At 59.8% G+C, this 22,393-nt stretch overlaps 6 protein-coding genes across 7 annotated transcripts; 3 read left to right on the top strand and 3 right to left on the bottom strand.

Annotated features, from left to right (window-relative positions):
- The first annotated feature begins 96 nt into the window (after nt 1-96).
- Nucleotides 97-2,877, top strand: CHLRE_07g349250v5 (uncharacterized protein). The gene is made up of 6 exons (XM_001692532.2): nt 97-354; nt 604-705; nt 1,053-1,108; nt 1,399-1,436; nt 1,642-1,741; nt 1,962-2,877. The coding sequence occupies exons 1-6, from the start codon at nt 146-148 to the stop codon at nt 2,120-2,122; spliced, it is 666 nt and encodes a 221-aa protein (XP_001692584.1). The 5' UTR covers nt 97-145; the 3' UTR covers nt 2,123-2,877.
- Nucleotides 2,878-2,879: 2 nt separating this feature from the next.
- On the bottom strand, nt 2,880-4,905 carry CHLRE_07g349200v5 (uncharacterized protein). Its single transcript, XM_043064525.1, has 5 exons — nt 4,766-4,905; nt 4,236-4,369; nt 3,955-4,000; nt 3,756-3,851; nt 2,880-3,448 (listed from the first exon to the last, which is right to left on the bottom strand). Exons 1-5 carry the CDS (start codon nt 4,799-4,801, stop codon nt 3,302-3,304), a joined length of 459 nt encoding a protein of 152 aa, XP_042923093.1. The 5' UTR covers nt 4,802-4,905; the 3' UTR covers nt 2,880-3,301.
- A 136-nt stretch (nt 4,906-5,041) lies between these two features.
- CHLRE_07g349167v5 (uncharacterized protein) lies at nt 5,042-5,997 on the top strand. The gene has a single exon (XM_043064524.1). The coding sequence runs from the start codon at nt 5,198-5,200 to the stop codon at nt 5,387-5,389; it is 192 nt and encodes a 63-aa protein (XP_042923092.1). The 5' UTR covers nt 5,042-5,197; the 3' UTR covers nt 5,390-5,997.
- Nucleotides 5,998-7,353: 1,356 nt separating this feature from the next.
- Nucleotides 7,354-14,141, bottom strand: CHLRE_07g349152v5 (uncharacterized protein). Of its 2 annotated transcripts, none has more exons than XM_043064522.1 (9): nt 13,637-14,141; nt 12,900-13,500; nt 12,412-12,746; nt 11,996-12,160; nt 11,613-11,725; nt 11,425-11,473; nt 11,211-11,273; nt 10,952-11,020; nt 7,354-10,810 (listed from the first exon to the last, which is right to left on the bottom strand). In XM_043064522.1, exons 1-9 carry the CDS (start codon nt 13,832-13,834, stop codon nt 10,304-10,306), a joined length of 2,100 nt encoding a protein of 699 aa, XP_042923090.1. In that variant the 5' UTR covers nt 13,835-14,141; the 3' UTR covers nt 7,354-10,303. The 2 variants fall into 2 exon arrangements, with proteins under 2 accessions (XP_042923090.1, XP_042923091.1); XM_043064523.1 differs by having other exon boundaries at nt 12,912-13,500.
- A 510-nt stretch (nt 14,142-14,651) lies between these two features.
- CHLRE_07g349137v5 (uncharacterized protein) lies at nt 14,652-18,597 on the top strand. Its single transcript, XM_043064521.1, has 3 exons — nt 14,652-14,934; nt 15,029-15,351; nt 15,702-18,597. The coding sequence occupies exons 2-3, from the start codon at nt 15,155-15,157 to the stop codon at nt 17,368-17,370; spliced, it is 1,866 nt and encodes a 621-aa protein (XP_042923089.1). The 5' UTR covers nt 14,652-14,934; nt 15,029-15,154; the 3' UTR covers nt 17,371-18,597.
- A 413-nt stretch (nt 18,598-19,010) lies between these two features.
- Nucleotides 19,011-22,361, bottom strand: CHLRE_07g349119v5 (uncharacterized protein). The gene is made up of 2 exons (XM_043064520.1): nt 22,086-22,361; nt 19,011-21,755 (listed from the first exon to the last, which is right to left on the bottom strand). The coding sequence occupies exons 1-2, from the start codon at nt 22,243-22,245 to the stop codon at nt 21,532-21,534; spliced, it is 384 nt and encodes a 127-aa protein (XP_042923088.1). The 5' UTR covers nt 22,246-22,361; the 3' UTR covers nt 19,011-21,531.
- Between the last annotated feature and the right edge of the window lie 32 nt (nt 22,362-22,393).

The following is a 22,393-nucleotide window of genomic DNA, read 5'->3' as shown; positions in this document are numbered from 1 at the left end:
CGCTGCTAATGAACATGCAAAGGTCCTAAAGAATTGTTCAACTGCAATCGCCCAAAAGCCCATTTCGCATAGCGCTTCGGCCACTTCCGGCTGCCACGGTATTTATACATAGCACGACGTTGTGAGCTCTGCGTCGCTATCAAGAATGAGGCCGGCTTCGTTGCTTGTAGTCGCGGGTCTTGCCCTTTTCGTTGCCGCGAGTCACAGCGCGCACGCACAGGCCGCAAACTGCAAGATTCTCTACCCGCCTTACTCGATTCATGAGGAAGAGGCGCAGTATGCCGAGGACCCATCCGGCGGGGGAGCTTTCGACTTCCGCATGTTTGCTTCGAAGCACTCTAACGGTGCTGACAGGTGCTTATTGAGGGCATGAAGGGCCTGGGACTGAGAAGGCCGCAAATTGCGGTATGCATCCGCACTTTCTCCGGAATGTTGCCGATGCCCTGGCTATCCCGGGCATGTTTAGAGCATACATGGGGAAGCAGCGCCGGCTTAGCGAGCGATGGCACGAGCGGGCCCGAAGCGCCTGCTCCCACGGCCTTGCTGCACCTGCACCTCTTCGCGTCTTGGAAAGCGCACTCTGCCCTCCCCCTCCCCTCGCAGCCTGGAGTTCGGTCGCTACACGCTGTACCCGGAGAAGGACAGCGGCGTGCACCGGCACCTGGAGGGTGACGAGTGGATCTACGTGCTGGCGGGTCACGGCACGTGAGTTTGCAGGCTGCGCGCCGTGTGGATGGCGAACCTTGGCTGGTGCAAAGGACTGCGATTTGCGCAAGGTCGCGGCACATTGAATAGAACAAGTACTGGGTGGGCTAGAAGCAATGGTCGGGGGCGTCTGGCCATGCCGCACGCAGTCTCCCACCAGCTTTGCTGGGCTTGAAGGTTTCCGAAGCCAACGCGCGTCATGTGCGTGTCATGTGTGCGTACCCTCCAGCCGCAGCGGCCGGTAGCTGCGGCGCGTGACAGTCATCTAGGGTAGCGCTGGCGTGCAGCGCACACGCCCGAGTGCGTCTGACCCTGCCCGCACGTGGTGCATGTGTGTACGTGTGCAGCTACGCCTACTGGGCCCACGAGAACACCGAGGTGACCGAGCTGCCCGTGCACCAGGGTGCGTGGGGGCGTTCCGGGGGTGTGAACTGGGCATGACGTGGCGGGGCAGCGCCAGGCAACTTGGGGCTGCGTGTGCCTGCGACAAGGCGGCAGTCAGCAGCGTTCTTCGCAGGTGCCGCAGTGCGCGGGGTTCTGCAGCAGCCGCGATATCCCGTATGGCGCCGTCCGTCCCTCTGCCGTTGATGCCCTCGCCATGTTCATCTTGTCAAATTTAGCGCTCCTCTCTGGACGCCCACCCCTTGTGTCGCCCAACCATGCGGCACCTTGGTCGTGCCCCTGCCTGCACAGGCTCGGTGCTGTTCAACCCCCAGGGACAGCTGCACAAGGTGAGGAGGGCGCGAGAGGGGAAGCAGTGCGGGACCAGCCATGGAACCTGAAGCAGGTGCATGTTCACCAACATCCGGTATTGGGCCTATGAATGTTTACTGTTCTGCTCACTATTGCAACCGGCATGCGTTTCCCTTCTACCTTCCAGACCCTCCCTGCCGTTTGTTACCTTTCCTGCCTTCCCTTCCTTCCCTTGCGGTGCAGCTCACCAACACCGGCACTGAGCCGCTGTATGCGCTTATCCTCAGCAAGAACCTGGGCGGCACCGAGATCCTGGCTGGCTGGCCCGAGTTGCCCACCGGAGGTGCGGAGGTGGAAGGAGGGCGGGCGGCGGGAGTGCGGGAGGCCGGGAGAAGGCTACGAGCCGCAGGGCCACGTGTGAAGATGCGGTGGCGTACAGTAAAGCGACTTGCAGTAACCGTGTCACACATCGTCCTGCCTTTCGGAAGTCGAACGCCCCTTCACTCGCATGACATCATTGACATGCGTCGCCTGCCGCTAACGCCCTGGACACGGGTCCGCAGGCGTGGGCTACGTGCCTGAGCTGATGCCCTGGGAGACCTCGTGCGCGCCCGGCCACGAGCCGGACGAGTTCTACGCGGCGGCCACCACCGGCGAGGCCTTTGAGCAGCCCGCCGCGGAGGGCGAATGGACCGGCGGCGAAGATCAGCATGCCGAGCTGTGAGTGGAGGAGCTGCGACATCGCGCGTTTGGGGCCAGGGCGCAGCTGTGCTGCAGCAATCTGGACCGGGCTGCAGGGCGAATGCAGGAGCTTTGAGTAGGCTTGCAAGCGTGCATGGGGGCAGATGCTGCGAGCGGCCGAGTGGTATGTGTCTGGGCGGTCGCTGCGGGCTCATATTATTGACGAGTGTTGCGGAATATCATGCATGCTGGTGTTGTTGAATTGACGTTCTTCCTGGGTGGGCTGTGACCTCAATACTCGGGAGGCAGCCCGCTGTCGCAGTTGGTCTGGCGTCTGAAAGGCACTTCAAATGTTGTTGTGGAGGCGGCACAGCTGCACAGGGTTTGGTTGCGGTGGGGCTCAAGGTAGCCGAACGCGTTGACGCGCTGCCGATGTGCGTGTGTGCATATGGGTCGAGTGCGGCCCTGGAACAAGGGCGTGCACGGAACGAACTCGCTCCGGAAGTGATCCGCTCCCTTTTAACGAGGTTCAACGGTTGCTGGCTTCGCAGCGCACTGCTTCTTATGGGTGCATTTACGCACAGGGTGCTTGTTGCGGTGGTGTGGTTGGTGCGTGGTCGCGTTAGAGCCTTGTTTACAGCCGGATGCTAGCTGCTTCGGCCACACCTGGGCCCACCTTTCACTGCGCATCGCATGGCTGCTGCACGCTGGCAGTAGTGCAGGACCTACCGACCCTGATATTGCATGGTCTGCATGACCGTCTTGTAACTGTGCGCTGGCTTGGCTGGTTGCAGTGACGAGGGCATGATTGGCATACTAGCAGGCCGCGATTGGGTCTTACACGAAGCCAGCCATGCACGTTATTGACGCCAAAACGCATGAGGTCTGTGTATGTGCAGTACGGCGTGCCAATATCCAATGTAGAAAGACATTCTACGCCTACCGTATGTGGGGCATTGTGCACATTCATGCGCCCAATGCGTGTGATATCACGAAAACTTACGATTTAAGGTGCCCACAAACCATGCAAAGTGTTTGGGTGGACGGGGAAGAGGCGGGCACTGTATGTACCGTATTATCAACGAGCCCAACTGCCAAAGAAAGCATGCGTAGCTCAAAAGTACAAAAGGTTCAGCTTCAAGGAATGAGCTAGAGCAAGGATAGCATTTGAAACACACGCCTCGGCCGCTCGGCGGCAGAACCAATCTCCAGCCGGCGCTCACTACTTCTTGGTGGTAGCGGTAGTGGTGGTGGTGGTGGTGGTGGCCTTCTTGTCGGCCTTCTTCTTGTCCTTGTCGTCCTTCCAGAAGCCGCGCGCCAGGAGCAGACCGCCTAGGGCCGCGCTGACGGCGCCGTTGGAGTAGCCGATCTGGCAGTGCGTGGCAGTTAGGTATGGATGGGGGCGGGGGACGGAGGGGTGGGGAATTTCAGTGCCGAACCAAAAGGATGAGGTGTGGGCTTGGGTACAGACTCAGACATGTCACATATGGTGTGCGAGGAGGAAACTCCATTGCGGCACGGGGCTCAGCCGGCAGGTGGCAGAGCTAGGGCCAGTAAGGTACCGCAGCACAGCACGCAGCGGTAATGCATGCCCAGTCACACAACACAACCTGTGCGGCTGTGCAGGCGCAACGCGGTGTCAAGGTAAAAGGCCGATCCCCGATTCCCTGATTTACCTCCTTGCGCTGCGTGCCCTTGTAGGAGTTGTAGGCGCTGAGGGCACCGCAGGCAACCCAGGCCGCACCGTGCACCTTCATTGTGTCCTTCTTCAGCTGCGCGCAGCACAGACCATACCGTACACAGGTGATGCGATCGGAGATGCTGTTAAGGGCTGGGCACGGCATGCACACGTCAGCAGTTCAGCAAGGTGCTTACCTGCTTGTCGTCCGAGCGCGCAACGAGGAAGCCACTCGCGCCAGCCCTGCACATGACAACGAACGCATGTATGTATGGGTGGGCATATCTGCCATGTCGGACTGCCAAGAGGGCGGGGCAACCAGTGGCGCGGGCAGGCAGGGACAGGCAGCAACAGCGGATCAGGCACCTGTTTGCTGCTACGTACATGAACACGGTGCACTATTTGCGTCGCTCTGGACCTGTTCGGGGTTCCTATGTACCCTAGACTTCTTGCTACCCACAGCCCAGACCACACTCACATCGCGCACGCGTCTCCCCAGTAGCGCGACATCTCAGGGTTGTTCTCCCGCTTGTCCGTGAAAAAGGCCTTGTGGGTCTGTTCCAGGCCAGCTAAGCCGACAACGCCCCAGGCGCAGGTGCCGACCGAGCTGATCTGTAAGAAGAAAGCAAGCGCGATGGGTTGACAGGCACAGCGTCACATGCGTGTCGGCAATCTTGCGTGTCCAGCGCAATTTTGGCTTGCATGGAGGAAGGGTCGCGAGCTCCTACAAGATTGAAGGGCGTAATATGCCCACTTGTTGTCCGCATGGCGACGCGTCAGGCAAGAGACAGTCGCTTGCGGTTAGCTGGGCATGGTCGAATTGCTCCAAACACCGCTGCGCCATCCCAAAACGTCACACTCGTATGCTATTGCTGGTATATGTCACATGCAGTGCGTTTCCATGGGCAGAAAAGGGACGCTGCCAGCTGGGGCGCCTTCCGGAACCACGTCAGCACAAACGCAAGTCAACGCGCGGCCATGCACGAGTCCTCGCGCACGATGACACACCTGAAGCAGAACGTCGTCGTTAAACTTCGGGGCCATGGCGTCTTTGTGCGAGTTCGGGGTCCAGGGGACAAATTGAGATAGCTGAGCGCGTAAATCACTTGGTTTAGTGTACCTCTTGCGCCGAAGTAAGTTTTACGGACAACAAATACTTAAGTGAGTGCGCCTTGCAAGGTCTTAAGCGCGATTTCAGCCAACCGCCAAGTGTACGGTGCCATTGTGGCACCCTGCTGGCAAAAAGCGCTGTCGCTGTGTCGCGGAAACTAGGTGCGCGATGGGGAATGCGCCGGGCCTTAAATCTTCGGTACCCAGCTTTGTTTGTGAGGTGCTCTGCACGGCTTGAACTTGTCGCAAGATGTTCTTGCATTTCTCGTTCTCCGCACATGTAGAAGGCTCCAGTATTGTTAAGTCGTTTCAACATCCACATTAATCTTCATGGCTCGAAGGAATCTGGTGTCGGCTCCGGCTGAGCGTGCCGGCCCCCGGTGGCCAGCGCCTATGCCCCCATCGCCCAGGGAGAAGCCGACGGAAGCCCGAAAGCCCGAACCCCACGACCCGAGGAGTGCAGAGGTGCTTTCCGGGTGGCGCGCCACCGTATCTTGTGTCGGCTCCGGCATCTGTGCGTGAATTGGGGAGTTGTGCTGACAACCGCGGTCCGCGGATTGCCGGTTGTGAGTTTGGGCGGGACAGTCAAGTCAACCGTATCGCATTACACTAATTACAATGGTTGTTCCGTTATTGGCAGGAAGCACCGTCTGCCATGCAGGGTAGTGGACCTGGGTGTGGTTGGCAGTTATGTGTCTTCCGCTCAACACCCGGTTGTATAGGCGTATAGCTCTAGTGCAAGAAGAGGGATAGGAACCGCGGGTGTGGTTCGTGCCTTCCGCACTTGCAGGGAGTCGGGGCTCTGCTGTCTCTGCTGCTTTGAGTCACACGGGCTCAGGCAGGACACGGGGGCGGGACAGAAAGCCTGTGCGTGTGTGGCACAGCCGGTGGGGTTGTTCGTCCACACGGTCTGGGTATGGTGTGCAGGGCCGTAGCAGGCCTGAATACGGCTACCTGAAATTCACGTCAGGCTAGCACCCGGCGCTATGCTCTAGAACAACAACCACACGGCTTTTATACCCAGGCCGGGCACGGTTTGGTCGTTTGGGATCCTGGATCCTGGGCCAGGCCAGGCCGGATCTGGAATGCTCGTGAATGTTCGTTTCACGAGCAACACGTCATCAACGGGGCCTGCATCTAATTCCCAGCAAGGTCACTTCTGCTACACCTTCTTCTCCCTCTTGCTTGTCATCCTTCTTCGCCTTCATTTCCTTCTCCTTGTCCTCATCACCCTTTCGGTTGCCGCGCGCCAGGTGGAGCCCGCCCAGGGCCGCGCTGAAGCCCGCGGCCGTGTAGCCGGCCTGACAGGGGCGAGCCGCAGGGGTGCGTGGTGGGGGAGAAAGTTGACCGCCCAGGGCCGTCGCCCAACTGGCCGAGTGGCTGACCGTCGGATGCTAGCCCAATGCATAGATTGCATTGTTTACAAGAGGGACCTGCTGACGCAGTTCACGAGCCAGTGACGTGGAGAATGAACACCCTGCTCTGGACCCCAGGGGCGTGCCGCCTGCAATGCCGTCGGCCTACTCTAGCTCTAGTAGGCTTGCTCCTATCGGACGCTCCTCCCGCCATACCGAACATGTTACTAGGTGTCATCACTCCACCTCCTCTGCATAGAGGATGAGACGCCCAGCGGCACGCATGAGCGTATGCGGGCTGGGGTGGACACGCCAATAATATTACTATGGGGTGTGAACCCAGCTGGTATGAGGGGGAGTCTATGAACGTAGGGACTAGGGGGCGGCGCGGCGCGCAATACGAGCCCATGCGTATGCACAACACACACACCTATCGAAAGACATACACGTATCGAAAGTCAACGCGCACATTACGGAAGGCGTGCGGGCCCAGCCAGGGGGGGGGGCTGCCCTGCGCGCGACTGGGCGACTGTGCATGCAGCTGCAGTTCTCCTTGCCGCGCGACTGTTTCCTTACGGGATTGGTTCAACGTTACCCCCCCCCCGCACGACGCCCGCACACTGCCCGCCCCCATCCTCTTTCCACTAACCGCCCCCATGCCATCCGCCCCTTGCCCTTAACCCCTGCCTTGCGCCTACTCTGCCTCTTTCGCCGCCTGGGCTTGTGTGTTGACCACATGTCGCGCTTCTGGCCCGACGCTCCCTGCCTGGCGTCGGGGCTGCTTGGCTGGTCGCCAGGTAAGTCGTGGGTTTTGTTTGTCGTCTCCGCGTGCCTGTTCTGTGCTGTTGTGCGCGCCACTGAGCCCGGGCGGCGACATTTATCGCCGGCGCCGCTCACCCTGCTGCTCCACGACGCCTCGGCCCCCTCCCATAAGTATTATCGCTTGCAACTAACGCCTTTGCCTGTGCGCAACTCGTTTAACTTGGTTTGGTTTAGTTTGGGCTGGTATCGACAACCCCCCCCCCACACACACACACACAGGGACCGGGAAGGTTCAGAGCAGAAGCGCGCAACAGCCAACGCACACACCACTGTAGGCACACCAACGGCCAAGCGCACTCACATAGCGGCCGTTCACGGTGTTTACATGTGTCCGATATCCGCGTGCATCAAACCGTCCTGCAACAGCGGGGTCTTAGCGCACCAGAAGTTGCCTTGTCACTCGCCGCCCTTGGTTGGATGGCGAGGCCATGGCTTGCAGGTCTGCATCCTACAGCCTACACACCGAAGCACATGTAACTGTAAACCGTACCGACTCCCTTCATAGCACCAGACCTAAGTGCTTCATTATACGCTTATCCAACACAAGCTTCTGCCCGCGCCTCGAACCCGCCCTTCCGCATGCACAGCAACAGCTGCCGTACACCCTACTTGTTTCCTGTCGCACGTCCGTCCTGCAAACCGTTATCACGCCGCATCACAGGCCAACAACGGCACCAGCTCGCCCGATGCCCTATTGGTTACCGTATCCACGTTCCGCAAAAGCCCCCACCGTGGTGCCTGCTGCTCGCCTGTGCCCGCTGACGAGCAAGCGGTAGCAAGCCGCAGCAAGCCCTATAGCCGCTCAACACCGCGCCAAACTGGCTCCAAACACCCACGGACGCAAGAAAAGATTGCAAGTGCGCACAACCGAGTTGTCTTCAAGCCCAGGCAGTGCCATCCAACTGGGTGCTAAGCAATATGTATCCCCGAGCAAGCCGGCCCGTCTACAGCTATACGGTACTTTGAGTATTTTTCTCGCCGAAAGCAAAGACCTTCCAGCAATCCTCCAACTGCAAGTACCACGTTCCCCACGCCAACTCATTCCTGGCCTCTCACCCATGTGCGTGCGGTAGTGCACAACGTGGGTTCCTCCTCACAAACGGTCCCTTCTCCTCAATGCGAATTGCCAATCCTCCACTCCCTGGCTACACAAATGCAACCTGACACACGCCAGCCAAGGCAACGCAACCGCGTTCTCTTACGCACCAATTGGATGGCAATTCCACGTACCTACTTGATAAACCTGCAGCGGCCTCGATTCCACGCGCACGCTCCTCGCATCCACCCCCACCCCGTCAAACCCACAGGGTGCGTACAGAGTCCCAGGGACGGCGCCAGGCGTACGCCCGCTCGCACACCTGCACGTGCGCGTATTTCCGTCGAACGAATACCCCAACATCACACTCACACTCACGTACACGCACACGTGCAGACACACACACAAGCACACTCGAGGGCACGTATCCCCATTCGCTTGTCCACCAACAGCATCCTTCCCATCTCATTGTCGCAGGCAATCCACCGCCACCTTCCACAATGCGCTTCAAGTTCAAGTACCCGCATTACCGGTTAACGCTCCAACCCACCCCCCGTTCGCCCTACACCGCCGGTGCACTACATACATTTGGCACAATTTGATTCCAAGCACCATGCTAGAAAGCATGCCTCCGAAACACTGCGTGAGAAAGCCAACTCGCATAAACACTGTGTGTACGCGTCTAAGACTGACCCCTGCGTCCCGCGCAGATGGAGCAGAGAGCCCTTGCGCCGTCAGGCTGGGTGACACGTGCACTCATGCGCGGCACAGCCGCTAAACAGCGTGCGTGCGATACTGCCATGTAAAGCGCCCCCGCCTACCCTCACCCTGGTCTATCATTGACCAACAAATCGCAATATCAAATGCGTGCAATTAGCCAACTGTGGATCCTGAAAGCGGTTCCGTGGCTACCCGCAGCCTCGCCAACGAATTCGCCGGATGCAGCGTGTGCCCTCGCAAGCCTCAAATGTCGAAAAGCAACGACACGCCAGTGCCTGGAGTTCATCTGCTAAGCTCCACGAGCCCTTCAAACATGCCTAGCCCTCGCGCCGTGTCAAATTGTTATCAGTAACATCTTGTGCAGCCCCAATCCTCACGCACGTCGCTAATGTTATCTCAGCAAAGATGTCCTCACACTCGACTTATCCCAGCAAACTCAGTGTTCCCATGCTGCACAAGTTGCAGCAGAAGTGCCAAGGACTCTTGTGTCCCGTTTGCATCTGCACTCCGTCTACTCGCCCGCAAAGGTCTGGGGGCTTGTCGCCCGCTTCGCCCTACCACCTGTCCATGTACACGCTCAGCTCGTACCGCAGCGGCACACAGGCCGTTAAACTGTCGACAAGGAATGTCTGAGGCCGCAAGCGTCTACCTCATCTCCCGGACATAGCCGGGGTCGGTTCGTACAGGCAAACTGTCGAACACCATCAGGCACATCAACCATAGCGTGGCCACAAGCCGCACTCTTGACACGCACACATGCACACACAGGCACAGTGCACGCACGTTAGCGCCGCTGGTAAGAATCCTATGTCGCCCTATGTCATGTAGGGGCTTACCAAAACACAAGCTCCGGCACGAAGCAAAAGCGCTGTTAATGTGCAAGGGTATGTGCCGTAAGTCTCTCCGGTGCTCGTCCCCACTGGCGGCTGCCAGACCGGCCGTTGACGCATCTTTGAGGGGGCGGTGGACGAGCACGCTCGCCCAACAACGAGTGTGCTAGATAAGGCACAAGAATCAACATTTTTTAATACTTCAACTTGGATAATACGACAGATCAACAGTGCATACGGGAAGGAGGTGCCCGCTGCTGACGCACAACAAAATGACAGCAACCGGTAACAAGCCACCTCCCCCCCACCCACATGCCATGCCCGAGCAACAATGCACCGATGTAGTGCTTGCAATTTATTGAGAACTAATTGGCCGTGCACAGGGCCCGCTCTTCCTTGTATCAGAATGTATGTGTGTCAATCATATATTTCAATAAGAACGAGAAGTGCCGGGCGTTGTCGTAGGCTGCAAGCTGTGCGCGGCGCGACGTAGCTCCTCGTTGACGGCTCCGGAACGAAATGCATGCCCGAGCGAAGCTACCCGCCATGCGCGCTCCTTGCAGCAGCAAATGCAGCACAGTCAAACAGTAAATAATCGCGCGGTGCAGCAATCCTGAGGTACGGTACGCAATCCCGCGGCGCGGCAGTCCCACTCCTGAGGCGCAGCTCATCCTCAGTGGGCGCGCGGCCGCTTCTGCATCAGCTGCTCCGCCTCCATGTTGAAGTTAGCGAACATAAGTTCGGCATCCGTCGCGCCGGCGGCGGCCGCGGCATGCTGAGCCGCCGGCGCGGCAAAGCTGGTGGCGAGCGCCACGGGTGCGGCCGTCGCCAGACTGCCGCCGCTTGTAAGGGCCATGCCGGTGGCACCCGCCGCCGGCGGGAAGCTGTGCCCGCCGCCCGGCGGCAGCATCTGCATCTGCATCGCCGCTGCAGCTGCTTGCTGCTCCTGCTGCTGCCGTGCGGCCTGCTGCTGCAGCTCGCGCTGCGCCAGCGCCGCCTGCACCCATGCCTTGAGCGCAGCGGGCTCGTACGACAATGCCGCGGCCACTGCAGCCGCCGCCGGCGGCGCGGCGGCCGAGCTGGTTGTGGTGGCGGCGGTGGTTGTGGGTGTAGTGGGCGCCAGTTCGAAGACGTCGTGGACGGTGCCGTCCGCGCCAGTCGTGACAGAGGCGTTGCGAATCTGCGTACGCACACAGCAGGATCCGTGGTATCACATGGAAGCCCGCACGCGGTTGGCCACAATAATGGTAGGTGCTGCCTGCCTGTCTGTACTGCCGCCGCCAGTGCGAAGTTAAAAAGCCTCAAGCCCTCACGCACGCACCTGCAGCGGCAGCTCTTTCAACGCGCCCACGATGTCGCTCAACAGCCCGCGCCGGTCGCGGCACTCAATCTGCGCACATAAAAGAACACGCGTGCAAAGGATATCGATGTCACCATGTTGGGGCATAAAGAAGCAGCCGACCGCAGTGGCGGTGTGCGGCCGCTGTGCAGGGTGGCAGCCATGGTTGGCCAAAGGCAGTTTGAGTTCTAGCATCACGTCACACAACAGCAGCACAGCATATGAATACACGCACACTTGCCTGCACATAGTAGCAGTCCGGGCCGCGCTTTACTATCACGTGGCTTTGGCCGGCCGCCAGCTGCTGTAACACAGCAGAACGACCAAATGGGTAGGGTGCAGGTCAGTTGTGACTTGTGAGGTGTTCGCGGCCCGGCCCCACACCTTGAGAGCCACACACATGCCGCATCAACTCGGGTGCGCACTCCATGTGCCCATGCCACCCCAAGACTCACATTTGCAGCTGCACCCGGGGGAGGCGAGGGTGCTGGCGACGGCGCGTCCCTGCAAGCAGCATTCGAGGTTGGAGAGAGTTGATGGTTATTTCCTGTGAACGATTCGGACGCATGCATGTTGCGGCCGTGGTTCACACGTGTATTGTTTCTTTCTTGTGGCGGAACGTCTATGCGTGAGTTATCATCACCTGGTCGGCGTGGGCCCACTAATGGAGAGCGGCGGAGGCGGCGACCCGCCAGTGCGGCCGCGGCCTTCACCAGCCGAAGGCCCGAGCACATCTGTTACGCTGCCGAGCAGTAACTGCGAATGATGAAGTGCCGAACAACCAAAAAGCAAACGGGAGTAGCGGGAGTGAGGCTAGGGCGGGCGTAGGAAAGGGCGGCACCAACCTCAGACTGCACAAGCCATGAACGTGTGCTTGTGGGCAGCAGCAGCAAGGCACCCTGCCTCCATAGGCAGGTCCTTCAACCGTACAGCAAGTGCAAGCGCTAGCAAGTGTCAATGTCAGCACTCCAGCCGTGTTTTTTGTGGCACGCCCGTCACATGCCCCATCCGCACACATGCACCCACCTGCTGCTTCAGCGCCCGCACCAGGGCAACTGTGTCCGCCAGCACCGCATGTTTGGGCCGGTTGCGCTCAGCCGCCGCGCCGCCCTCCGCCGCCGCCGCCGCGGCTGCGGCGGCCGCCGCCGCGCCGCCCGCGGGCTCCGCTTGGGGCGGCACCAGGCAGCGCAGCTGCAGCAGGGCGCAGCGGGAGGCAACAGTGAGGCGATGTATGGGCCAGGGTGTTCTCTCTCTCAGAAGGCATGTTCCAAGGGCCGACGGCGCGGACGTACAAAGGGCCGGAACGTGTCTGCATGCGCACGCGGCCATACACTCGTGCGCCCATGCGAGCCTGTGCTCCATAGGAGCACAACTCTCCCCATCAGTTCGTGACCCTCCCCGTATGCGACTGCCGCCGCATGCAGCTAGCTCAAGTCACCCACCTCATCGATCAGGCTGTTCAGGCGGTCGCGTCGCTGCTTCTCCACCGCTGAGTGGCTCACGCCCGCAGCCCCCGCCGCAGTCGTCGCCAGTCCCCGCTCATTGCCGCCGGACCGCGGTGACGCAAGCGAGGCGCCGGCAGCCGCCGCCGCTGCGGCGAATGCCGCAAGCGAATGGTTTGATGCTGCAGGGGGTGCCGAGCGTGACGAACCGGCTGCGGCTGCCGCAGAGGCCTCCAGAGAATTGCGCGCCACAGCTGCGGCCGCAGCCGCGGCGTAGGCCGCTGCAGAGGCCACTGCCGCGTGGGCGTCTGTTGCGGCGCCCAATCCAGACGTGCCTGTATGTGTGCGTGAGGATATGGCGTAGCTCAGGTGCGTGCCACGGGGCAATGGGATTGTCATTGGGAGGGGGGTGCATTGAGCGAGGGGGGAGTGTGCAATGACGAGGTAAGGATGAGGCTAGGCCATATAGAATGTGCAGTCACACTGACCCGCGCGGTCACCTGTGGCGGCGGGCAGGGATGCGGCGCGCAGCATCTGGTGCAGCGCCTGCTGCTGCTGCAGGTGCAGGTGCTGCAGGTGCTGCTGCAGCAGGAGCTGCTGCGCCTGCTGCGACGGCGTCTGTGCCTGCAGCTGTAGCTGCGGCTGTGGCGAGGTTCCGGCTGCAGGCGGCCCCGCGAGTAGCGCCGCGGGGTGTGTGGCAGCTGTCGCCACCACCGGAGTGGGCATGGCAAGCGCGGGGTGCTGCTGCTGCGGCCCGGCGTTGCTAGCAGCCATAGCTGAAGTAGCGGGCGCGAAGCACATGCCGGCAGCCAGGCTGGCATTGGTGGCGAATGGCGGCACGCCGGCATCGCTGGGTTGCGTCGGGCTGCCAAACGTCATCGCGCTTAGGGCCGCTGCGGGGCCGGGAACCGGCCACGCCGTGGGCGCGGCGGGCGCCGCGAGCGCGACCGCGGTCGGGTGCTCAGGCTTGGCTGGGCCCAGCAGGTTGGGGTGCACCAGCTGCGCTTCAACAACTGGCGGTGTGCCGAGCTGTGGCGAGGGCATTCGAGCGGTCCCGCCGCTCGCGGCCTGGCCCTCGCTAGAGCTGGCCTGCGTTGCGGAAAAGCGGCAATGCCCTCAAAACGCTCAAGCGCCTACAGTTGGCAAGCTCCGGAATGCCCAAGGACTCGCAAGGCTGTGATCTCGTACGCAACATACCGGAATACTCACACCCGAGAGCGCTCACCGGTTGGCCACTGCCAGCGTTTTCGGTCCGCGTGGAAGTTGGCGCGTCGGGCTGTTCTTGCACAAAGCTGCCTCCAAACGGCGGCTCTTCATTGAACACATTCAACAGGTCCTGAAGGAGGTCTTGCGAGTCGCCACCGAGCACGCTGGCGAGGTGTGTGTCGGCTTCTGTCGCGCAGACCGCGTCCTCCAGCTCCATTTTGAACATCTCCATGTTCAACCTAAGTCTTCTTGTATGCAGAAATTACTGTTGATGTGAAAGCTGGAGGAAGAGCAGGGAAAAAACAAGCCGAGGCTGCCGAAGTACATGCTCCTGTGCCAATGGCCTCGCCTATTGTCCTGAATTCGTGACCATACGGTGCTTCATACTCATACGATCCTAAATCGTGGTGACGAGATATCCCCGTGGGTACATTGCACGAAAGAACCTGCTCCTGGCTTGTGGTTTCGCGCGCTGGCCGCTGAATCTATGCCTGAGCAGGTGATACTTAAATGTTTAGCTGCAGGCATCTCAGGCAAAAGGTGCGTGGTTCAAGTCAAAAGGGAAAAACCGACGCATCATGGGAGCCCCGTGCGCGCGCGGGCATCTTGTTCCGCGTTTCACTGTGCGAACCTCCACACATAAGCTAAAATCAGATCTCAACATCATGCGCTACTTAGGCTGAGGAGCGCTGCTGTGTGCGTCGGGCGCGATAGCGCAATGACTAACGGCGTGGACAAGCAAGGAAACTACGGCTCTAAAAGTGCTATTCCGCACTAATGAAGGAGTAATGGCGTAGGTATGCAAAAGAAGTTCAGCCATCCGCCGAGGCCTGCTGGCTTATGGCGCATGTGACAGGAGGCCTTGCCGTAACCCGCAGGGGCGGGACTATGGATGGCTCCAGGCAGCCGCCACAGCCCGGCAGTAACTTATTAAGCGTGCCGCACAACGGCAAGATTAGATAGCTACATTGAGCACGCAGGGCGGCGAATAGCATAGAGACTTGGGAAGTTACAATCTGAAATCACGAACCGGAGCTCCTGCACGCGTCGCATCCTTTCAAGCGGGCGTGTAGTAAGATAATCATGTAGGTTCAGGTCTAAATTGCTTGGGTTTCGGTGGGCCACGCATTTGTCAGCCAAATTGCGAGGCCATTTCAGGGCTTCCTTGCTTTCTCGCTCACCAGCTGCGCGCCCTCACACAGGGGTTTCCAAGTGTCAAGTATCACAAGTATCGCTTGAGCAGCGGAGCGGCTTTGGAGCACCAAACCTTCAGCAGCAGGCCGCACCAATCACCGCTCGAGGATTCAAAGTACAAGGGTGCGTTGCGGGCGGTGTACAACAGTGCACGTTCAGAACTCGGGATTGCCTTATGCTGCCTCGGTATTGCCTTATACTGCACTGCCGTTTGCAGGTTTTGCAACCTGCAACCCGCAGCAGGAACACACGTGTGCATACCCGGAGCCCCAACAACTCACGCCCGCGCGGCCTCACTCGGCGTCAGTGGAGTCTCAGTCTTCGAGCGGGCGCCTACTCATAAATGACCACGCGCGAGACAGCAGCGGTTTTCAATGCGATGGAGGCTTTCTGGAACGGGGCACTGGACGTCGCGGGCGACGACACGCCTTCCGCCGGCGCGCAGGGGTCAGGCACGCCAGGCCCCGCCGCCACCGCCGCTGCCAGCGGCCGGCGGCACCTCCTGCTGTTGGGCGCTCCATCATCACAACGAACACGACCGTGAGTGACTTGATCGCTGGCATACTGCAAACCCGGTAGGCTATCATACGCATATGTCCCGCCCTTACTTGAGGGTTGTGCTCAGATTTGATCACCTTGCTTGGGGCGCGCAACGCCTTACTTCAACATCGGGCTGTTTGGGCGGGCCGGCCGTGCACTTGCCGCACCTGTCATGCGGGCACCCCATGCACGCCCTCGCACGCAGTAGTTTGCTATCTCGGCTCCGAGCATCCCTGCTGGTGCTCAGTCCGCCGGACCCGCCGGACCCCGCCCTACCTGACACCGCTTCCTCTTCATTAAGCATAAGTGCAACCCCGCCCCCGCCCCCTGCCCCCCGCCACGGTCTACAGGGCCATTCCACATCGATCACATAAGGGCACCACCACCACCAACACCGCCACCACCAGCGGCGGCAGCGGCGGCACCGCCGGCGGTACGGCAGCAGCGGACGCCGCTTTCGGTGGCGGCGGCGACGATGCCCCCGCAGCTGCTGCTGGGGGCCACGCGCAGCGCCTGATGTGCCTGGGTAACGCGAGCGGCGGCTACAGCAGGAGCCTGATGCCTCCCGATAGCAGCAGCTGCGGCCGCCGCGGCGGCGCGATCTCAGTGGCAGCAGCACTGGCGGCAACAGTGCCACCTGTCGCGGCCCCGGCGGCAGCGGCAGAACTTGGTGAGGGCGGTAGCGCACGCAATGGAGAGGACGGCATTGCTTTCTCCAACAGCACTGCCGGCGGCGGCGGCAGCTGCGGCTCCTCCTCCGCCTGGCCGTTATACCTGCTTGACTCGGGCTATCTTGCAGACATGCTGCAACAGCAGTCCTTACGCAGCCTTGACAACAACAGCAGCAGCGCCCCCAGAGCCGACAGCGGCATTGGCGACTTTTACTTAAGTAGCCGCAGCACTGGCCGCGGCGGCATGGATAGCGACGGCCCAGCAGTCGGCAAGCACGCCGCCACTACCACGGCCACTGCTGCCACAACCGACGGCTCTGAGGCTGCGCTCGGCAGCGGCGACGGCAGCGGCGACGACGGCGCCGATGGCGACGTCGGCGGCGGCAATGCTGGTGATGATGATGGCGGAGCCATGGGCGCGTCCGTGTCCGCCGCCGCTGTGGCGATTCCGCGACAGCTGCAGCGGCCGTTTGCGGCGGCGGCGACGGCTGTGTCAGTAGTGGCAGAGCTCTGGAACCGCGATCGCAACGGCGGCGGCGGCGGTCTAGGTGGTCAACCATCATCACCCAAGCCCCGATCTGCCGCCGCTCCATTGTCAGCCTCTCCTAAGCCGCCGCCGCTGCCACAGGTGTACAAGCCGCTGCAGTTTCTTTTCGCGCCGCCTGTCACGGCGGCTGCGTCCGCAACTACTGCCGCCGCCGACACTGCTACTGCCACGGGTGCTGCCACGGCGGCTACTGCCGCCGTCGCCAGCGGGCTGTTGGACATCATTGCAGAGCTGGACACGATGCGGCAAGAGGCAGCCGCAGTAGCTGCTACAGCCGCTACTGCCGGGCCCCTCAGCGCCCTGCGGGGCCTGCAGCACTGTAGCCTGGGCAGCGACGGGCGCAGCCGTGGCAGTAGCAGCGCAGGGATGGTCACCGTAATGGACGGCGGCAGTTGCAGTAGTAACGGCGGCGGAGGTAGCGGAAGTCCGGCCACAACGGTGCTGGTGCCGGCGGGTCTGCTTTCCTTGGCGTCTGTGGAGGGAGCAGCAGCAGTAGCTGCACCATTGATGACAGGCATGGAGCCTTCCGCGGGCCCGGCGGCGGCGGCCGGCAATACCGACAACGCTGGCGCCGCGCTCGCTTCCAGCAGCGTGGATCCTTCCGCTTCATCTCGTCCGAATGTTGCCGCAAAGAATGCTCTCCGCGCGAACAGCAGCAGCAGCGGCGGCTGGACTGCTGTCCGGGGCGCAATGGGCGCAATCAGCGAAAGGCGCATGGCCAAGGCCCAGACGAAGACCAAGACGCTAGCGGTGGTCCCGGCCCCGGCGGCAGCAAAAGCCAGTGGCCGTAACCGGCGCTAGAACGTACATACGTATGGCAGTGCCCGCAACATAGCTTGGACTCAAACCCACGAGCGACGCGCAAAGCACAACTCGCTCCCTCGATGCATGACGCCTGAAACCTAACAGTATCTTGAACGGGGTGAGGGTGAGGTCGGTCAAACACGCACGGATGGAAGACACGATCTGCTGATGTCATAAAAGCACAACAATGTGATTGCGCTTGGTTGGCGGGCGCAAGACATGCAGCTGCAGTTGCTTGAACGCGATGGCACTGCTGTAAGCAAGTTAGCTGAAGTTTCATCCAGCCTGTGTTATGGGTGCGGTATATGTACTATTTGGCAAGCAATTGCTGCCATGCATAGAATCTTACGACAGAATCTGTCTCGTGTTGCATACCGTAATCTTGAGATGCATATATATGTGGCCAAGAAGTTGGAGCGCTGGGACGTCGTCTGGGATCGTCGATGTTTGCTTGGGTGTTTGGGGTGGGGTATGGGTGTGGTGTGAGAGGGTGTGAGTGTGTGTGGGGGGGGGGCGGGGGGGATTGTAGATAGATACCAGCAGCCCAAACTAAACCGAACCCAATGCAACAGAGCGAGGAGGAGCGAGAGCGTGGCCTCCGCTTTGACAACGCGGGTTACTTCACTCCAGAACCCAAAGCAAGTGAACCCACCCGGGAGAGCGTGCCGGCGCGTGAAGATGTATGTGTGTCCATCGTGCCTAACGCACCTGTTTACTGCCTGCTGGAGCACTGCACGTACAGTACATATACGCGTTATTATTTTTGAGGTCGTAACGAAATGGATTATTGTTTGGGCAGCCTCTGCTTGCTTGCAACGTGGCCACTCAATCGGCCAGACATGCTCACGCTAATGCATGGGTGTCTGCATCTCCTGCTGCATGCATGCCACAGGACGAAGCAGGTTTTGGGGTTGCGCAACTCGGGTCAATCAAGGATACGTTTGACTGGAATGGCTGCCCGGGGAGGGTGCTCGGGCTGGGTGCATGGCCGGCTTTCCTGAGGGCTTTCTTTCGTGGAACCCGGCAATGGTTGGTGTGATGGGTGGGTGGGACTACTGCATGCTGTACGTGGGAGCGAGGTGGTGCAATTATGGATGTGGGTAAAGGGTGCGTGTACTGACGTATCACATCATCACATGTCTCTTATCGATGAGGCATGGGTCTGCTGCGTGCGGGGTGTCATTGATTGGCGTAAACTGCTGGCGGAAAGGGTTGCGAACATCATCAGGCGGCGCTTTAACTCATCGTGTGTGTGTGAAGTAAGGACCCAACTATTGAAGCAGGTCGGGGACCCCCCTCGGCCCAGAAAGCTCAGAAGCTTGCTGTATCACTCATGGCCCGGCGCGTCAGGCATAGCCGGGCTTCGCAGCTGCGGTATGTGGATAGGGCGTATTGGCACTACTGTTGCGGTTTACCGTAGCAGTGGCTGGATGGACGGAACCGTATTTCCGTAAACACATCCACACAGACGTTTTAATGTCTTGGCGAACTTGGTGGCCCACCGTGGGTCTGTCCCTTATCAACAATTCAACACTAGATAGCTACATCCCATGATTCCCATCCCTCGGTGCGCCTGTCAAAGCCATCCCAGCAGGTGAGCCCCCTGGTTGGTTCTTGTACTGGGGTACATCACTAGCTATATACATCCTTTACAATGATGGTTGCAAGCATTGGGCCTCTGAAGCATACCATCCATCAATCCTGTCATGGGCTACATACCGGTATATACATACACACGGCCCGGAGCAAGTAAAGGGCTTCACAGGCCCGGAGCCAACCATGGGGCCTTGCTTACTTGCTGCCGACTCTTCTCAAGCATCTACCGCTCAGCTGCAAAAATATCTGCAAACGTTAGGCCTACCGAACGACAAACGACTCACTCGTGCCAGCTAGCATCCGGGGCTCGTGTCGGTGACTCATGTACGCACCTGCTGAGGCGCTCCAACCCCATACTCTTCACAAGTGCCATGACGCGCCTCTTTGTTTCCCATCATGCAGAGAACGTACGGGTTGTAACTGCATGCGAATACCGTAAAAGAATGTACCGTAGTAGACAGCCTACTCTCGTGCCGCCTGCAAGCCCACTCCGCCGTCCGCTCTGGTCTACGTACGCATTCGTTCCCACCACACTCGTCATTAACAGCGCCCTAGACCACTACGTAAACAGCGCAAACCGCATGAATGAATGCCTCCGGGGGCACGGTTAGCACGGTTGTCAACCCCATGTATATGCGCAAGCAACTACTCAAGGCAAGCAAGCGGAGTCACTCATCACAACGTACAGTGAGCGCGCGACAAGCAAGGCAACGGGCCGTAGGTCCCAGCAGTCGGACCACTGCCCATCAACCCGCGGCCCTGAAACACAAACTCGACGCAGGTAGGGCGTGCCTTAGCACGTCCATGTCAAGCAATACCTAGATGAGGCAGTAGCGATCCGACCCGCATGCTGCGAACTTGGGCCTGCTCGCTCGCAAGTAGGCAATTGGCACCCGGCCGGGCGCCGAACGCCATGCATGCAGACATACATGTGAAGTCGGCTCGCTTATGATACTTCTGCCGCACATCTGGGCGACAACAAATGACCTCAGCCCCAATCCCGGTCGTGCCTCATGTCCGTGTGAACACGCATGCGCATCCCAGCACGTGCACACGCACGGCGCGGCAGACCCATTCCATGCGCCCGCCCTCCTGTGCATGCCGCAAGGTCCCATCCATGCAAACAGCTCTCGAGCTCAAACTGGTAGAGATGGTCGCAACCCACCGTACGTACACGTGTAGCATGGGTGCGTGCGGAAAGTTTGCGCCTTCTTGCCAACTGCCTTGACGGAAAATTGTCCTGCATCACCTAGTATAGCTAATGCAACTATAACCCATTCCATCTCCGCCGGCCATGAATCGACTGGCAGCAGGCAAGCAACGTTTAAACAGCTGCAACCCATCCCCATACATCCACCAACTGGTACGAGAAAAGTCTCCGGGCGAACCAACGTACGTCTAATGACATTAGTGGGGGCCGCTGCATACGTTGCAAAACAATCATCAACTCACGTCGTCACACGGCACTGCCGCAGAAATAAGTATCTGTGAACCATCCAGAGCCTAGATAGACAAGTCTTCGTTGCGGTCTGAGGGCTATCACGGCCGCATGCATGGATTCGCGGGGACACGCAGCCGCAAGTAATATCATGTACACGCCGTTCCCCATCCTCCAGGCACGTAGGTCAGACAGAGTCGTCAGCTGACATACACTAGGATGACTCGCAGCGGTAGAGGCACCCCGCGTCATGTAACCCGTCCCGTCACCGCTCCATCCTGCATGCATTAGACCCCTGGCTCATTAACGTGTAGCGTGGCAGGAGCCTGCTGCGATGCATGCACTGCTGGTCGTGCGCTTTAGGGAACAGCATGTATGCACGAGCGAGCTACCGGTACGAAATGTACCGTACATCGCCCAGCAGCTAGCCTTTATTTCACACCCCTACCTAACAGATATACACTTGCCGTAGACTGCACATTCGTTCCAGCAACACCTGCCATTTGCAGCTTGCAGTGCGTGCATGACCACGACAAATACACGCGTATGTTGGTTCCGCAACCCCTGCATTGCTGATGCTCGCACTGCGATGCCAAAAATACTAAGGATATTCTAGGCAGCAGAGCCTCAACGAACCCAACCCAACCCTCTGGACAGTATTATACGGCGCCACCCCGGCGCGCAGCGCGCAACCTGCCCACATTCATAGCACACCTTCACATCCCCGAAGAAGAGACGTACGTAGTGGTACATAATTAACCATTGGCGCTTTGCTTCCTTGGCGGCAACGCCGCCAATTTTTTTATGGCTTGGTGGCAACCATACTTGGGCGGCGGCGTGCACGCATACATCCCGCCTCACCGAGCCACGCACAGTGCGTCACCGCAAGTGCGCGATTGTCAGCTGTCGCATGAGCGCAATCAAAATACTACTGTACAAGCAAGTCAAGTACGTAACAGACGAAATTCCCCTGACTGGCCGCGCACTCGGTCTCAGGTCAGCCAGCTACTGATGATTCTGATATATCCGCCCGCGGACCGGGTGCATAGCTCAGGTATGAGGGCGAGCGAGGCGGCAAGGCGGCCAGGCGGGCGCCAGCCGGAGCGCCAGCGACTCATGTATGATCACGCGTGGGCCCTACTGCCGCCCCGCGGCTTGCCTCCGCGCATGGTACCCTCCAGGACGTCGCCGCCGCGGCGTCCGCGGTGCGCGCTGCTGTGACAACACAGCAGCTCTGCGCTGTTGGTCGCGGACTGCAGAAAGTCGCTCTGGAGCGAGGGCGAATTCGCGAGCGAGCTGGAGCCGTAGCTGGTGGTGTAGAAGTCTCTTCCCTCGGTAGCGGAAGCAGCTACAGGTAGGGCGCATGAAGAATGTCTGTTAGCTGATTGTAACATCGCGTGCGAGTATCGGCTTGCTGCGAGTGCGCGCACGCGCGTAACGCTTGCTTGTTAAGCGTGCGTGCGGCCATACATGTTGATTGAGCTGGAATACAGTACCAGCAAGGCAGGTTCCGCGGAAAGTGTGCGATGTATTCTAGAAGCCAGCTGATTATTTGACACACACAGCTGACAGCGCGCGAGCAAGAAGCACCACAACTAAAGCGGGCTCCGTTGGAGAAAGCGTGCGCACGTGCGCTGGTCGAGCGCCAGCACCGCTGTGCCCCGTTTGCCCAGCTCACCTTCCAAAGAAACAGTTATGAAATCATTGTATTCGCCTAACTGGAGCTGCCACCCTAGGGACGGCGAGGTCGCCTCCGAGCGGGCGAGGTCACCTCCGAGTCCGAGCCGCAGCCCAAAGCTGCCGACAAGTGGAATACTCGACACCAATGACACCAGCATCAGTGTTGTGCTCAAATCAGCTGCAGCTGCTGACTGCGGTGGGCTGATGTCGCCGACACGGAAACCCTTGCAAGCTTAGCTGCCGCAAGGAGTTGATCCTTAGAATGAGTGGCTTGCACCTTATGATGGTGCGTGTATGCGTCAAGAA

This window comes from Chlamydomonas reinhardtii, chromosome 7 (assembly GCF_000002595.2).
Source record: "Chlamydomonas reinhardtii strain CC-503 cw92 mt+ chromosome 7, whole genome shotgun sequence".
Taxonomy (NCBI): domain Eukaryota; kingdom Viridiplantae; phylum Chlorophyta; class Chlorophyceae; order Chlamydomonadales; family Chlamydomonadaceae; genus Chlamydomonas; species Chlamydomonas reinhardtii.
Note: the sequence above shows the minus strand (reverse complement) of the source record. Positions and strands in the feature narration are given on the sequence as shown.

What these genes read in the sequence shown, in the direction of transcription:
- CHLRE_07g349250v5 (XM_001692532.2), top strand. Translation starts at nt 146, where the DNA reads ATGAGGCCGGCTTCGTTGCTTGTAGTCGCGGGTCTTGCCCTTTTCGTT. An exon ending in CACTCTAACGGTGCTGACAG is followed by an intron (nt 355 to 603) that starts GTGCTTATTGAG and finishes CTCCCCTCGCAG; the next exon opens with CCTGGAGTTCGGTCGCTACA. An exon ending in GCCCGAGTTGCCCACCGGAG is followed by an intron (nt 1,742 to 1,961) that starts GTGCGGAGGTGG and finishes ACGGGTCCGCAG; the next exon opens with GCGTGGGCTACGTGCCTGAG.
- CHLRE_07g349200v5 (XM_043064525.1), bottom strand. Translation starts at nt 4,801, where the DNA reads ATGGCCCCGAAGTTTAACGACGACGTTCTGCTTCAG. An exon ending in ACGACGACGTTCTGCTTCAG is followed by an intron (nt 4,370 to 4,765) that starts GTGTGTCATCGT and finishes TTCTTCTTACAG; the next exon opens with ATCAGCTCGGTCGGCACCTG. An exon ending in TGGGGAGACGCGTGCGCGAT is followed by an intron (nt 4,001 to 4,235) that starts GTGAGTGTGGTC and finishes TGTCATGTGCAG; the next exon opens with GGCTGGCGCGAGTGGCTTCC.
- CHLRE_07g349167v5 (XM_043064524.1), top strand. Translation starts at nt 5,198, where the DNA reads ATGGCTCGAAGGAATCTGGTGTCGGCTCCGGCTGAGCGTGCCGGCCCC.
- CHLRE_07g349152v5 (XM_043064522.1), bottom strand. Translation starts at nt 13,834, where the DNA reads ATGGAGCTGGAGGACGCGGTCTGCGCGACAGAAGCCGACACACACCTC. An exon ending in CGGACTGCTACTATGTGCAG is followed by an intron (nt 11,021 to 11,210) that starts GCAAGTGTGCGT and finishes TTATGTGCGCAG; the next exon opens with ATTGAGTGCCGCGACCGGCG. An exon ending in TGAAAGAGCTGCCGCTGCAG is followed by an intron (nt 10,811 to 10,951) that starts GTGCGTGCGTGA and finishes GTGCGTACGCAG; the next exon opens with ATTCGCAACGCCTCTGTCAC.
- CHLRE_07g349137v5 (XM_043064521.1), top strand. Translation starts at nt 15,155, where the DNA reads ATGACCACGCGCGAGACAGCAGCGGTTTTCAATGCGATGGAGGCTTTC. An exon ending in TCATCACAACGAACACGACC is followed by an intron (nt 15,352 to 15,701) that starts GTGAGTGACTTG and finishes CACGGTCTACAG; the next exon opens with GGCCATTCCACATCGATCAC.
- CHLRE_07g349119v5 (XM_043064520.1), bottom strand. Translation starts at nt 22,245, where the DNA reads ATGCTGGTGTCATTGGTGTCGAGTATTCCACTTGTCGGCAGCTTTGGG. An exon ending in CATAACTGTTTCTTTGGAAG is followed by an intron (nt 21,756 to 22,085) that starts GTGAGCTGGGCA and finishes CCCTACCTGTAG; the next exon opens with CTGCTTCCGCTACCGAGGGA.